The sequence below is a fragment of the Mangifera indica genome, chromosome 13 (genome assembly GCF_011075055.1).
Source record: "Mangifera indica cultivar Alphonso chromosome 13, CATAS_Mindica_2.1, whole genome shotgun sequence".
NCBI classification, from domain to species: Eukaryota; Viridiplantae; Streptophyta; class Magnoliopsida; order Sapindales; family Anacardiaceae; genus Mangifera; species Mangifera indica.
In genome coordinates this window covers 12005100-12016957 of record NC_058149.1, presented here as the reverse complement: position 1 = coordinate 12016957, position 11858 = coordinate 12005100, and the positions used below count along the sequence as shown (strand labels likewise).

Genomic DNA, 11858 nt, shown 5'->3' with positions numbered 1-11858 from the left:
TTGCCATTTAATATTTTTCATGGCCAAATGGCTATTTTCAGCAAGGTTGAGTGAAAATACAAAATTTTCAGTCAGTTATCCAATCTTGTTAATGAATTCGGTTCGATCTCAGCATCAAATTAGGGTTCGTCTGATACGAATTTTAATTTCCAATATATCTTTAATTTTATTAAATTTATAAAAATACCTTAAGCAAAAATAAAATTTCATTGATTAATTTACCAATTTATCATTTAATAATTATAATTTATTATTTTTCTTTCTTAAAATTTTTTTTTTTTCATTTTTTAGTTTTTCCTTGTGTATCTTCGTTCTTCACCACCAATCATCAGAAATTCTCTTTTTGCGCTTTCATCTTCGCCAACAATACTAATGTTATCTATCAATTTTCTCCTTTCATCATCTTCACTATCAATCGTTAGACATACTCTTTCTCTTTCTTTTATCTTCACTAATAATACCACGAAAGATCATCATTCTCTTTTTAATCATTTTCATCATCAATTATCGATCTTCTCTTGTCATTTTTACCATTATTACTATTATTTTTTTTTTAGAAAATTTCTTGATAACTGTGGAAATATTTACTGATAGGAGAAAATTTTATACTTTAAATTTTTTTGAATTATCGTTTTTTAATTTATATTAAAATGATTTTTTTATCTTTGACCAATCATTAGACTTTTTCTAATGATACATACAAATAGTCATTTGACCATCCTTCGTTGCTTTGTATGGGTCTCCACCTAATAAATGTGTATGCTATCATCTTTGATCATAATGTATAGTCCAAGTTTACAGCATTATGGCTTGGTTTCGAAAACAACAATTCGATTTGGATTAAATTTCTTGTAAAAAAAGAAAAGTCTATAGCGTTTTGTTTTGTGGGTTTTAAAAAAGAGTAGTATTATATACAATTTTTATACATAATTTTATATATAAATATTGATATATTATTATATAATTTAATAATTATAAATTAATATTTAATTATATAATAATATAATAATATATATATTATATATTTACACTTATTTTTCAGTAAAACAGCAACTTTTTATGGATCCAAGATGAGAATATTTTTTGTTATGATAATTAAGGATAATAAAGAAGAGAGAGTACAATGATTTTGTTACCATTAATTTTTGCTTTATTATAATTTATGGGCCTCGCTTTCTAGATTAGCAAAGTGTTCCATTTGGCCCAGCCTTCCTTCTAAAATTTTTCAAATATAAATTAAGAGATTTTTAAATTGAATTAAATTATAAATTAATTTTTTTTAAATACATATATATATAATTATATTTAATAATTTTTTGATAAATAATTAAGAATATAATTTATTTTTTCATATTTATTTTATAATTATATATATTATATTTATTTTACAAGTTTATACTATTTTTTAAAAAGCTATAATTTAATTAAAAATATATATTTAAAGGTGGATAATTTTAATAGGTTTAATTGTAATCTAAACTAACCTAAACTATATTTTTTCAGTTTAATTTAGCTTGAAATATAAAATAGTTTATTTTAGTTAGAAAAATTTTTAAATCACTTTTTTATTTTAATTTTAAAAAACTCTCAAACCAGATCAAATCGAACCATATACGCCCTTACCTATCTTCCTCCTTTTCCTCCGCTCTTGCCTACAACAAAACAATATATCTTCATCCTCCTGCGCTAGACAATGAACTTTTTAGCAAAACTAGGAAAGTAAATTCTAGACAACCTGATTGTGATTTAGGTTGTTTTCGTACAAATGAATGAAATTTTACTGGATTTCTAGAAAAGCAATTAATACAAAAGCATAGGTGAAATCAAAAGGAGGAGGAGAGCAGAGTAATTATCGGAGCACACTTTAATGAGACAATTAGACAAATAATAATTAGCACACTATGAAAAAGGAGGAGGACCTGACCTGAGGCAAAACTACAACGCAGATTTTTTCTCTTTTTTCATCTGTCAGCCGCTGTAACGCAGAGCTTGCACGTGAAAATGAAACCCGTCTTCCACTACAAAACCGTCCGCCGCACGCGGCTTACATTAACGGCTGACTGGTAATAAAGTGTGCAGTTGGCAAGGCAACACGCGAGGGTTTTCAACTGATTGCTGCCATGCCATGCAGTGCTTTGAAAAGCAAATTAAACCGGTCAGTTCTAACAATTCAATTTTTATGTAATTATTGCCCAATAGAAAAATGTATCAAATCTAGTCAAAATAAATTATATTAGTAGTATGAAAACTTCAATATACGTGAATTTTATACATATTTTGTTTTAACAAAAGAATTTGTATTATTAAAATTTGGAGAGTTGAAAACTCATAATAAATCAAATGTAAATGTAAAGCATTTGAACTCTAATATTGTGCATTATATTATTTATATAAATAAATAGATTAAAAGTTATGCTAATCATTTTTAATGATAAATTTAAGATAATTTGATAAATAACATTCATATTAATTAGTTAATTAAATAATTATATATTGTTATAAAATATTAATTCAATCTTTTATAATTATTAATTTTATTATAATAGTTTAAATTAAAATTAATCGGTAACCAATAAAATAATGGATTAGACCACCAATATAGTTGAATTAAAACAGAAGTGAAAGTCCTCTGAGGTAATACTATGTGATAAATCTAAGACATGAATTATTGTATTTAAAAACTGTAACCCATGACAGCACACATTGTCTGTCGTTAGCAGCTTCTCGTGCAAGAGGGAGATAAACAAGCTGGCTAATTCAATCAAAGGTACAAAAAATATATATATATATATAAGGATCATTATTGCCTTCCCCTACAGCTAAAAATATGAAGCACAAACCCACCAGCATAATTTTTTGCCCAATCTAACCAGAAAAAAGAAAAGCCACTAAAGTATACATTATCATGTTCAACGAAAGATCTTGAGTAACACCAAGCTTTTAACACCCGTCAACAGGTTAGGCAAGGACAAACACAAGAGACCCTTAAATTTCCCCCTATACAAGTCATTTATCTTTGCACTGCATCCTGGGAAGAGAGCTAGTTGAATTGGTTGGGTTGAGATGAGAGTAATAACGAGATTTCAGCAGGGCTAATTACATTCAACTTACACCAAGTGAGACAAATAAGGCATTATATATAAAGAAGCATATAAATCATCCAGGAACAAAAGCAGGATTCTACACAAGGAATGTGACTGTTGCCTCGTTGCCACAAAGATCAAGTTTTATGCACTTCCTACCGGAACCTCACCAACATTCCCCAAGTTGTTTGCATATTTAGGCCTCCACTCAGTCCTTCCTCTCACTATTTCGGCCCCGTCCTCATGTCGTAGCATGTGCTGGCACTCTGCACCACCAGAGAGGCCCAAATTCCCGTTATCAGAGCTGGAGACAGCAGTAAGGGACTGCAACACACTGTCCTTCCCACACTCCCTCCGATACTCCAAAGTCATGGATGCAAGCTCATGACTCTCCAAGATTGCCTGTGGAGCACTCTGCAACAAGTAATAGTATGCATATATTCCAGTTCAGGAGACATGTTTAACTTTTTAACTCAAAAAGAAAAGCGGCCGCATAAAGAAAGTAAAAAATTACGGATTTCTTTCAAGCATTGTAATGTTCATTCTCCTGGCATCACGAGAAACAAGAAAGAATACTACAAATTCAGAATCCACCATTTTAATTTAGATTTTAATATTGTTATTATCATTATTATTTTGGCACTTTGGTTAATTACCAGCCATGACAACACGCTAGAAAGCCTAACAAAGGAGGAACCATGCTGGTGCTACAAAATGTCACAGGTCATAGCTTTCTATATTAAGAATTCTGCAGAAAGTTTGCACAAAAAATTAAAACTTGTTTGTCTTCAACCATTACAACCTATTACCATGTATGCACGACCAGAGAAATGTAGAATAATCACTTAAAGAGTTACAGTGTTCTATTTATTAGTTAAACTGCCTTAAAGAATTATAATCTTAAAGATTCTAAAAAATAAGCAAAAACAAAGAGTAACCACTTGACTAGATCACCATACTTATTTGTGATTTTAAACATTCCTAATTGAAGTAATGCTAGAAAATCATTAATTCTACTTGCAAAGTCCAAACTACTCTTCGAGTTAGAAATTTTAAACAGGCTAACCATCTCCTTGTTTAATAAGCTTCATGGCAAGCAAACTAAAACTACTAAACAAGCAGGGGGAGAATATGTGGTTACAATACTAAAAGCTGCACAATGAAATAAAATAGAAAAATCTACCTCGAGGATCCAGCCAATGTACTTCACGTTGTTAACATGCTGGTTGACATCTAAATCACTCCATCGAGGCTGCAAATTTTGAAAAGAATGAAAATGTCACAATAAATTAACAACTAGTAACCAAGATTCAGAACCAGCATTAGAAATCAAAAAGTCAATAACCCTAGTCATTAAACTCATGGACTTACAGTTAAACCTCTGCAAACATAATCAGCTGTGTTGTCATCAAGTTTTGGTAATTTTCTACTATCCTCATCAACAACAGGATCAGAGTTCACAAAATAAGGCTCAATTTCCCCCCTGACTTCGTCTGGAATTTTGGATAATCTCCTAGTCTGTTTATTCATCGTCACCCACACACTGCAAACATAAAAAGCATATCATCACAATACAGTTACAATAATACCAGTCACTAATATAATTACCATTTAATGAAAATAACAAATAAACCACTATCGCTCGCTAAGAAGTAAAATTATGGACTTAAACATTCAAATGCAAACAATATTGTAAATATTTAAAAAAAAAAAAGACTGCCAATAAAAAACTTTTTTTTTTCCAAAAGTGCATATATATGCAACAGATCCCAAGAACCAACAACTATGCAACAAATTTTAGCAGAAACATATAGTTTCAGTAACCAGCATCAAGCATACATGATAATAATTATAGAACACCAAAAGAAAGTGTTAAAATTCTTCATAATTAAATAAGAAAAAAGTTTCCTACCTGGAAGCTCTTGTTAAAGTTTCCCCTGTTTGACCATCACGGACAAGCCAATCACGGCGCATACCATTCTTTCCAGATGCACTAACCCAAGTATCTACCTCAACAACATCACCCCTGCAAGACAGGCATAAACTAGTCTCTCATCTTCAAGACATTAAAAAAACAAATAAGTATAAACTATAGAACTGTATCTCCGAAGAATCAAAGCCTTCGAAATTCTATAAATAAATAGTTTCCAAATAGGATTGTGGGTGTGTGGGGGAGCTCATGAATTTATGAGATTAATTCATAATGTCCCATATGTCACAATGGACCACAAAACACATAATAACCAACTATCCTACATAAATTATATTGTCCAACATTAATAGGTTTCTCTCTCTCCCTCGGGATATTTTCTTCCATTTCCAAAACTACAGTTATCACTCTCTCTCTCCTCCATGATTTTTATCTCTATTTATCTCACATTTCAGCTTGTCTTAAAGAGGAAGTTGCAGGCCCCCAAGCAAGTGTATTTTCTTCATTGAAGGGAAGCAACAATTCATGCCAGGCACAAGTTAAAAATTTAACCTTCAAACACACACATCACTACTAAAGCTCAAATATAAGTCCATGGCACAACTCTGCATCATCCCATGAGACATTAACCAAAAAACCTAGATAACCCAGCCAATTCTAAGGCACAGAGTAACTCTCATAAATTTCATGCAGAAGATAATCATCATGATGATCAATAACAAACAAAAGGGGATATACTTTTCTGCTCATACCAAATTGCCACCAAAAGGATAAACTATGTGCAACTTACCAGGTAGGATAGCGATCTACAACAACCTGCATTCGGGTAACCACCCATATCAGGTTCTTTTTGCACATCTCTGGGGTTGCACCAAAGCCATCGCCAAGAAGACCGGCAGTCTTAACATGATTAAGAGCTGTTTCCTGCCGCAAATGTAAATACGAAAATAATTAGCATGTGAAAGCATAAATGAAACCCCATAACAAGCAACAAACTTGTGTGAAGTAATTTTTCCTTTCAACATAACTAATTTATGTCAGAGCAACACATTCAAGACACTGGAGCATTGCAAAGAAGAAACAAAATCAAATATTTTTAGTACCTGTAAATGATTCATCAATGTCTCTATAGAGGCAGTACGATCAGCACCTATTTCATAGGATCTAATCGAAAAATTTTGTCTGAATATGAGACCATCTTGGACAATTCTCCCAATTCCAAATGGATCAATAAGCATATCAGACCTTCTTGGTTTCCAATCCAGCATCATCCACTGTTTTTCTGCCGCCAAGAATATGGTTGTTATGGCAGCAAGAAGCATGCTCCAGTCTGGTAATTGATTAATAAAAGTTCTTGGGGGAGGTGAAGGCATATCATCCTCATTCTTCAGGCCTTCCACAGGTTTTGTCAAACCAACCGAAGTACCATTTATTTTAGAAGGGGCTTGGGCAGTAGCCTTAACCTGCAAACGCCCAGAAGAGGATTTCGATTTGAGACCTCCCAACCCAGCAGATCCAATATTTTTGGGTTTGGCAACAGAGTCTGTTGATGAAGAAACTGGAAAAAAAGCAGCAGTAGCAGCAGTAGAAGCCATCTTGAAGATGTAGAGGGAACCACCTGTAGTGTACTGCAACCAGATATAGAAAAAATTACATATGAACACATCACATGTGAACAAGGCACTACAAATTATCTACTAATTAATCCACAAATAGAACAATTCGGATGAACCGCAACAATACGTCATTAGCTTTCTTGCTTTTGATCCTAATTGTGAGATAAAAAATTAAAATATAGTAAAAAAAAAAGAAAATCCAAAATTTTAAAATTTATATATCAAAAATCATACTTTTTTCAGAAAGAAAAACAAAAAGACGAATTTCATGATGATTAGCATTTGCTTAACAAAGAAGAAAAAGAAAATAAAAAAAACTTAAAGCTTCTTCTATGTACATCGACGCTCCAACATTTTCCACACAGGAGTTAAAACTACCTGATCACTAAAACACAGCCACGAGAAATAAGCGAACATTCCAAAAGACAAATTAACTCCTTTTCTAAAGCAACCCCACCATTATTTACGCTACATAAAAATCACTAAATGATAGATATATCTAAACCAAACACGAAAACTAAAAAATGAAAAAATCGAGAAAAGGATTATTGCTGAGAGCAGATCTAACCACAAACATCCGAGGAAAAAAAAAACAGACGAGAAATCACATAAATTTTGTTCACGGATAGTAGAAACCATAATCGACTTAACGATATAATATCCGCATTACGATTAGACTTGAAAAAAATTAACGAAAACAAATGAAAAACCAAAGCAGCATTCGGTAGCCGATAAACGTAATTAAAAACTTGCATTTTTCCAGAAGTTGAAATCTTAGATCTCTCAATGTGTTGAAAAGACAAGAAAACGAACACATTGAAATTTCCTTTCCGACAACCAAATGGAGAGCTAATTTTCCGATCAAAACAAATAGATCAGAGAAGAAAATGAAACAAGCAGTCCATGACCCTACCTTAACCAGCGAGAAACAAATAAATGATGAAAAGAAACAAGAATAAAATTATCCAAACGCCGTAAAAATATTCAGCAAAGAAGACGGCATTGCTTCATTTTGGATCTGCCAAGCCTGTTCCTGATCACTTCTAGGGCTGCGATCTCTATATTTGGCTTTAATTTCTCTTAAAAGCAAGATGGTTTCTGTGGTAATTTTCTTTATAAGAATACGTTTAAATTTCAAAAAATGGGATATAAGTAGAGAGAGAGTGTGCGTGCGTGTGAGCAGAGAGAAGATTTAGGGCCAGCGGTTGTGTGTGGTGACTGGCTTCCAGAGAGGCAGAGAATGGGCTTTTATAGTGTCCACCTGTTCCTCCCGCCTCTCGTTTAAAATTCCATTTGCGAAACTATTGTCTCTCTTATTTACGTGCTGCCCTGGCCTGTCGTGTTGAAGTTTTTTTTTGCCGCCTTCAGTCCTTTATTGCTGACAAAAATAGTTGGGAATATGGGCTAACCTAAAAAATCATGTAAATTAAATTATATTATTACCCTAATGGCCGAATCACTGTGCCGCCCCCATACTTTGTTTAAACAATTTTTTTCGCCCCTTAAATTTGAAAAGTTCATTTGCCCAAATAATATTCACTTTTGTAAATAAAACTCATTAAATAAAAACATAAAAGTAATTTCATACAAGCCTTAAAAAAGAGGGTTATAACATTAAGTCCACTATTGCAAAGATGACACCACCCACTTACCGAAAATCAATCTCAATTTTTGTATTGCCACAAACCATTTTAAAATACCAATCCAAAACGCCCAAATAATCCTTGCATCCCCTTATCAATACTACATGATTTCTATGTCAATTGGCCCTTATCAAGTCACATCCACCTTCGTTGAGGATTATAATCTTATCTGATCCAATTATTACAAAGATAATTAAAAAAATGAAAAATAAGACAACGATGTTAAAATGTGAAAGGAATTAGAGAAAATAAGACAACCTAAAAAAAAAGAAAAAAAATATATATATATATATATAGAGAGAGAGAGAGAGAGTAATTAATTAGTTTGAAAATAATTGATGTAATGCAATTGAGATATTAAAACCTCAAAATTTTAAATACTTATTATTTGTTAATTAAAAGTCTTTACGAAATCTGAATGAAAAAACTCTAAGAGAATTTTATTGAATTCAAAGGATTATTTACGAAAAAAACACTTTATTCTCTCCTGAGAACATACACTTATTTATATTATAACATTTAAACTATTTTGGAAATGTGATCATTATAAGGTTCGATTTTTTTACAGAAATTATTTCACAAATTTTACGGCCTTACGGAAAATTTTGAAATAATTCACCCTTTGTGCAATTTTGCATGCGGGTGAACATTTGCTTTTGAAACTTTGTGGTTTTTGTAGGAGCTTTCATTTCATCAAAGACTATCTTTGATGATTTTGGCAAAAAAACATGTTTAAATTGCATCTTACTTTTCCTTTTGAAACATGTGCTTCTTATTTTGCTAAAAAACATGATTTATTTTTTGTTTAAGGAATCTTGTGTTATTCTCATATTAGTTTTAAGTTGGGCTCAATTCAATTAAGGTTGAATCCAATTTGAGCTTGAAATTTGCTACATTGATGAGCTTGTAAGCTCACGGACCAGTTTAATAAAATATCACTAAAGTTTCATAGTTTCTAATATTATATTTATTTTTTTAAATCTTGTTTTCTGATTTTGAATTTAAGAGATTTAAACTAATTTTTTAGCTGAGCTCAGATTAATCCATTTTTCTCTCGAGCATAAACTCAAATTGAGATCTTACCAACTCGAGCTCTTCTTTGAGATAAATGAGTCAAGCTCAAGCCAAACGCTATTCGGTTTGGCTTAACTTGATTACATCCCGCATTCAACAATAACTTTTTTGAGAATTCAAGTTATCTCTTCATCTTCTTACTTTGTATATTTCATTTTCTCAAAAAAAAAAAAAAAAACGAAAGAAGAAATTGACGAAACATGTTAATTTTATACATGGACTAAAGACAACATTAATGCTACCATTTTTGGACATGTTGTTGCAATATTCAAACAAAATAACTTTTTTTGCTCATTTACTCAAAAGTCTTTATTAATTGACATAGACGATAGTTGAAAAAATAAATTCTTTAAATTTTATAATAAAATTAATACATGAAAGCTTGGGTGGGAAATAGTTATTAGTAGTGTCAACATCAGTATCCTATCCTAGGATGACTTTCTAGATTCTGAACAAAATTTTAAGCTTATATTTGACTTTTCTTAATATTTAAAGCACTAAAAAAAATGGGGAAATACTTTTTTGAACGTTTTTGTAATTAAAAAAAATATAATTATATATATTATTATATAATTAAATATTATTTGATTTTTAATTTAAAATTATTTAATCATATAATGATATATAAAAATATATATTTAAAATTAATATATATAATTTTATTAATAAAATTTTTTTTTCTTTGAGATTAGAGTTTAATAAAAGGTCAACCAAACAAACTTATTATGGAAGGAGATGGTCCAAAAAAGGGTACTAACAACGGAAGCCATTTTGTGGGCATAAGATCGGTTTTCGAGATGTAGAAGAAAACGTTTGATAGGATTTTGCTAACTTAACAGCAATAAAAATTATAATAATAATAATAATAATAATAAATTTTAATGCAAGTTAATTGAAAGTAGGTGGTAGACAAATTTGCTTTTCCGTCTTAATGATGTTCAAAATATGTGTATGCAGGAAGCCACTAGACTAGAGCATGGATAACGCGGAGTTTGACAATATCGTAATTTGGTTAAAAAAGGTCAAAGGGAGGGTAGCTCAACTATATAATAAATATATCATTCTTGAGGTTAAAGGACTATTTTCAACGCAAATTTTAATATAGGGGTAAATATATGTTTATAAAATTTTAAATATTTATTTATGGATTAATTTCTGTTAAAGATAAAAATAAAATTGTTATTTTATTAAAACTGTAAAACCTTATAAAATTTATATTATTATTTTATTTGTTTAGAAAATTAATAATTTCTCTCATAATCAAGTTTTAAAATTTTTATTTTTTCCCTTAGGGTTTCAAATCCTTGCTTCTATTTTCTGACAATCGACTTTAGCCGATCCATCTTCTTCTTTGATGACAATGATAGCTTGGAGGCTCTTCACTTAGGCAATCTAGTGACCTTCGATAGTTAGAACAATTAAGGGACTGTTTGGACGATGAATCCTTCATCCTCCAGCAGACCAAAATGACAATCAAGACGAATCTGTCTTATCCATTTTTTGGAGATGAAATCTGTCATTCCAATTGCCAAAGGTCGTCGAAGTGCATGAATGAGAGAGAAAAGTGAATTTTTTTAAATTGAATATTAAGAAAAAAATTATTAATTTTTTAAATAAAAAATACATAAATTTTGTAAAGTTTTAAGATTTAATAATAAAATAATAAATTTATTCTTTCTTTTAATAAAAATTAATTTATAAATAAGTATTTAAATTTTAATACATATTTATTTTTACATTAAAATTTAAATGAAGAGAAGTCATTTGGTCTATCCATAATTATTAAATTAATAATTAAAATGAAAAAATGGAATAGGAACGTGACTATTTTGAAATGTGAAGGTAAGGCCGTTAAACAATTTTGGTCTGTTTTCATCATGATACTTAATTGTGGAAATAACGTCCGGGGCATTATCGTTCTTGGCGGTGATTAGGAGGAATATTTTGGTAATTTCGTAATCAGTTGGCGAGTTCCAGTGGCCCTACCAGAACATGTTCAGAGCCGTGGCTCTTTTGCTGCCTTGGACAACCTGTAATTTAATTTTTATTTAATTTAATATTTTCAAAATTTTCAAATATTTAATTTTAAAATATCACTAAAGTGATTTGCCTCCCTACTATTACTTAAATCACCTTTTGAAGCAATAATTTACAGATATCACCCGAATTTCACACCATTTTTGTCCTTTTTCAACAAATATGCATTGAGAGAGCATGGTTCATATTAATGAGAAGCTTGGTGGAATTGGGATGCCCACTTTCGGCTACATTTAAATCGAACCGAATTTAAATTTGTTTGAGTTTAAATTGGATTTGATTTATATAAAACCAAACTAAAATTTAAATTAAAATTTTAACGTAATTTATTTTTAAAACGGTATCATTTTAATATATATTAATTAAAATGATATTTTGTATTAAATTTTTTAAATCAAAAGCTTAACAAGCCAAATTTAAATTCAAAATATTAAGTTTTTTAGACTCAGACTTATTTGAATTGAGTTGATTTTGA

The 11858-nt window shown here is 30.4% G+C and overlaps 1 protein-coding gene across 1 annotated transcript; it reads right to left on the bottom strand.

Moving 5' to 3' along the window:
• Positions 1-2756: 2756 nt before the first annotated feature.
• On the bottom strand, positions 2757-7898 carry LOC123195058 (palmitoyl-acyl carrier protein thioesterase, chloroplastic-like). The gene is made up of 7 exons (XM_044608636.1): positions 7543-7898; positions 6117-6641; positions 5804-5937; positions 4996-5109; positions 4455-4626; positions 4267-4335; positions 2757-3497 (listed from the first exon to the last, which is right to left on the bottom strand). The coding sequence occupies exons 2-7, from the start codon at positions 6606-6608 to the stop codon at positions 3228-3230; spliced, it is 1251 nt and encodes a 416-aa protein (XP_044464571.1). The 5' UTR covers positions 6609-6641; positions 7543-7898; the 3' UTR covers positions 2757-3227.
• Positions 7899-11858: the final 3960 nt, after the last annotated feature.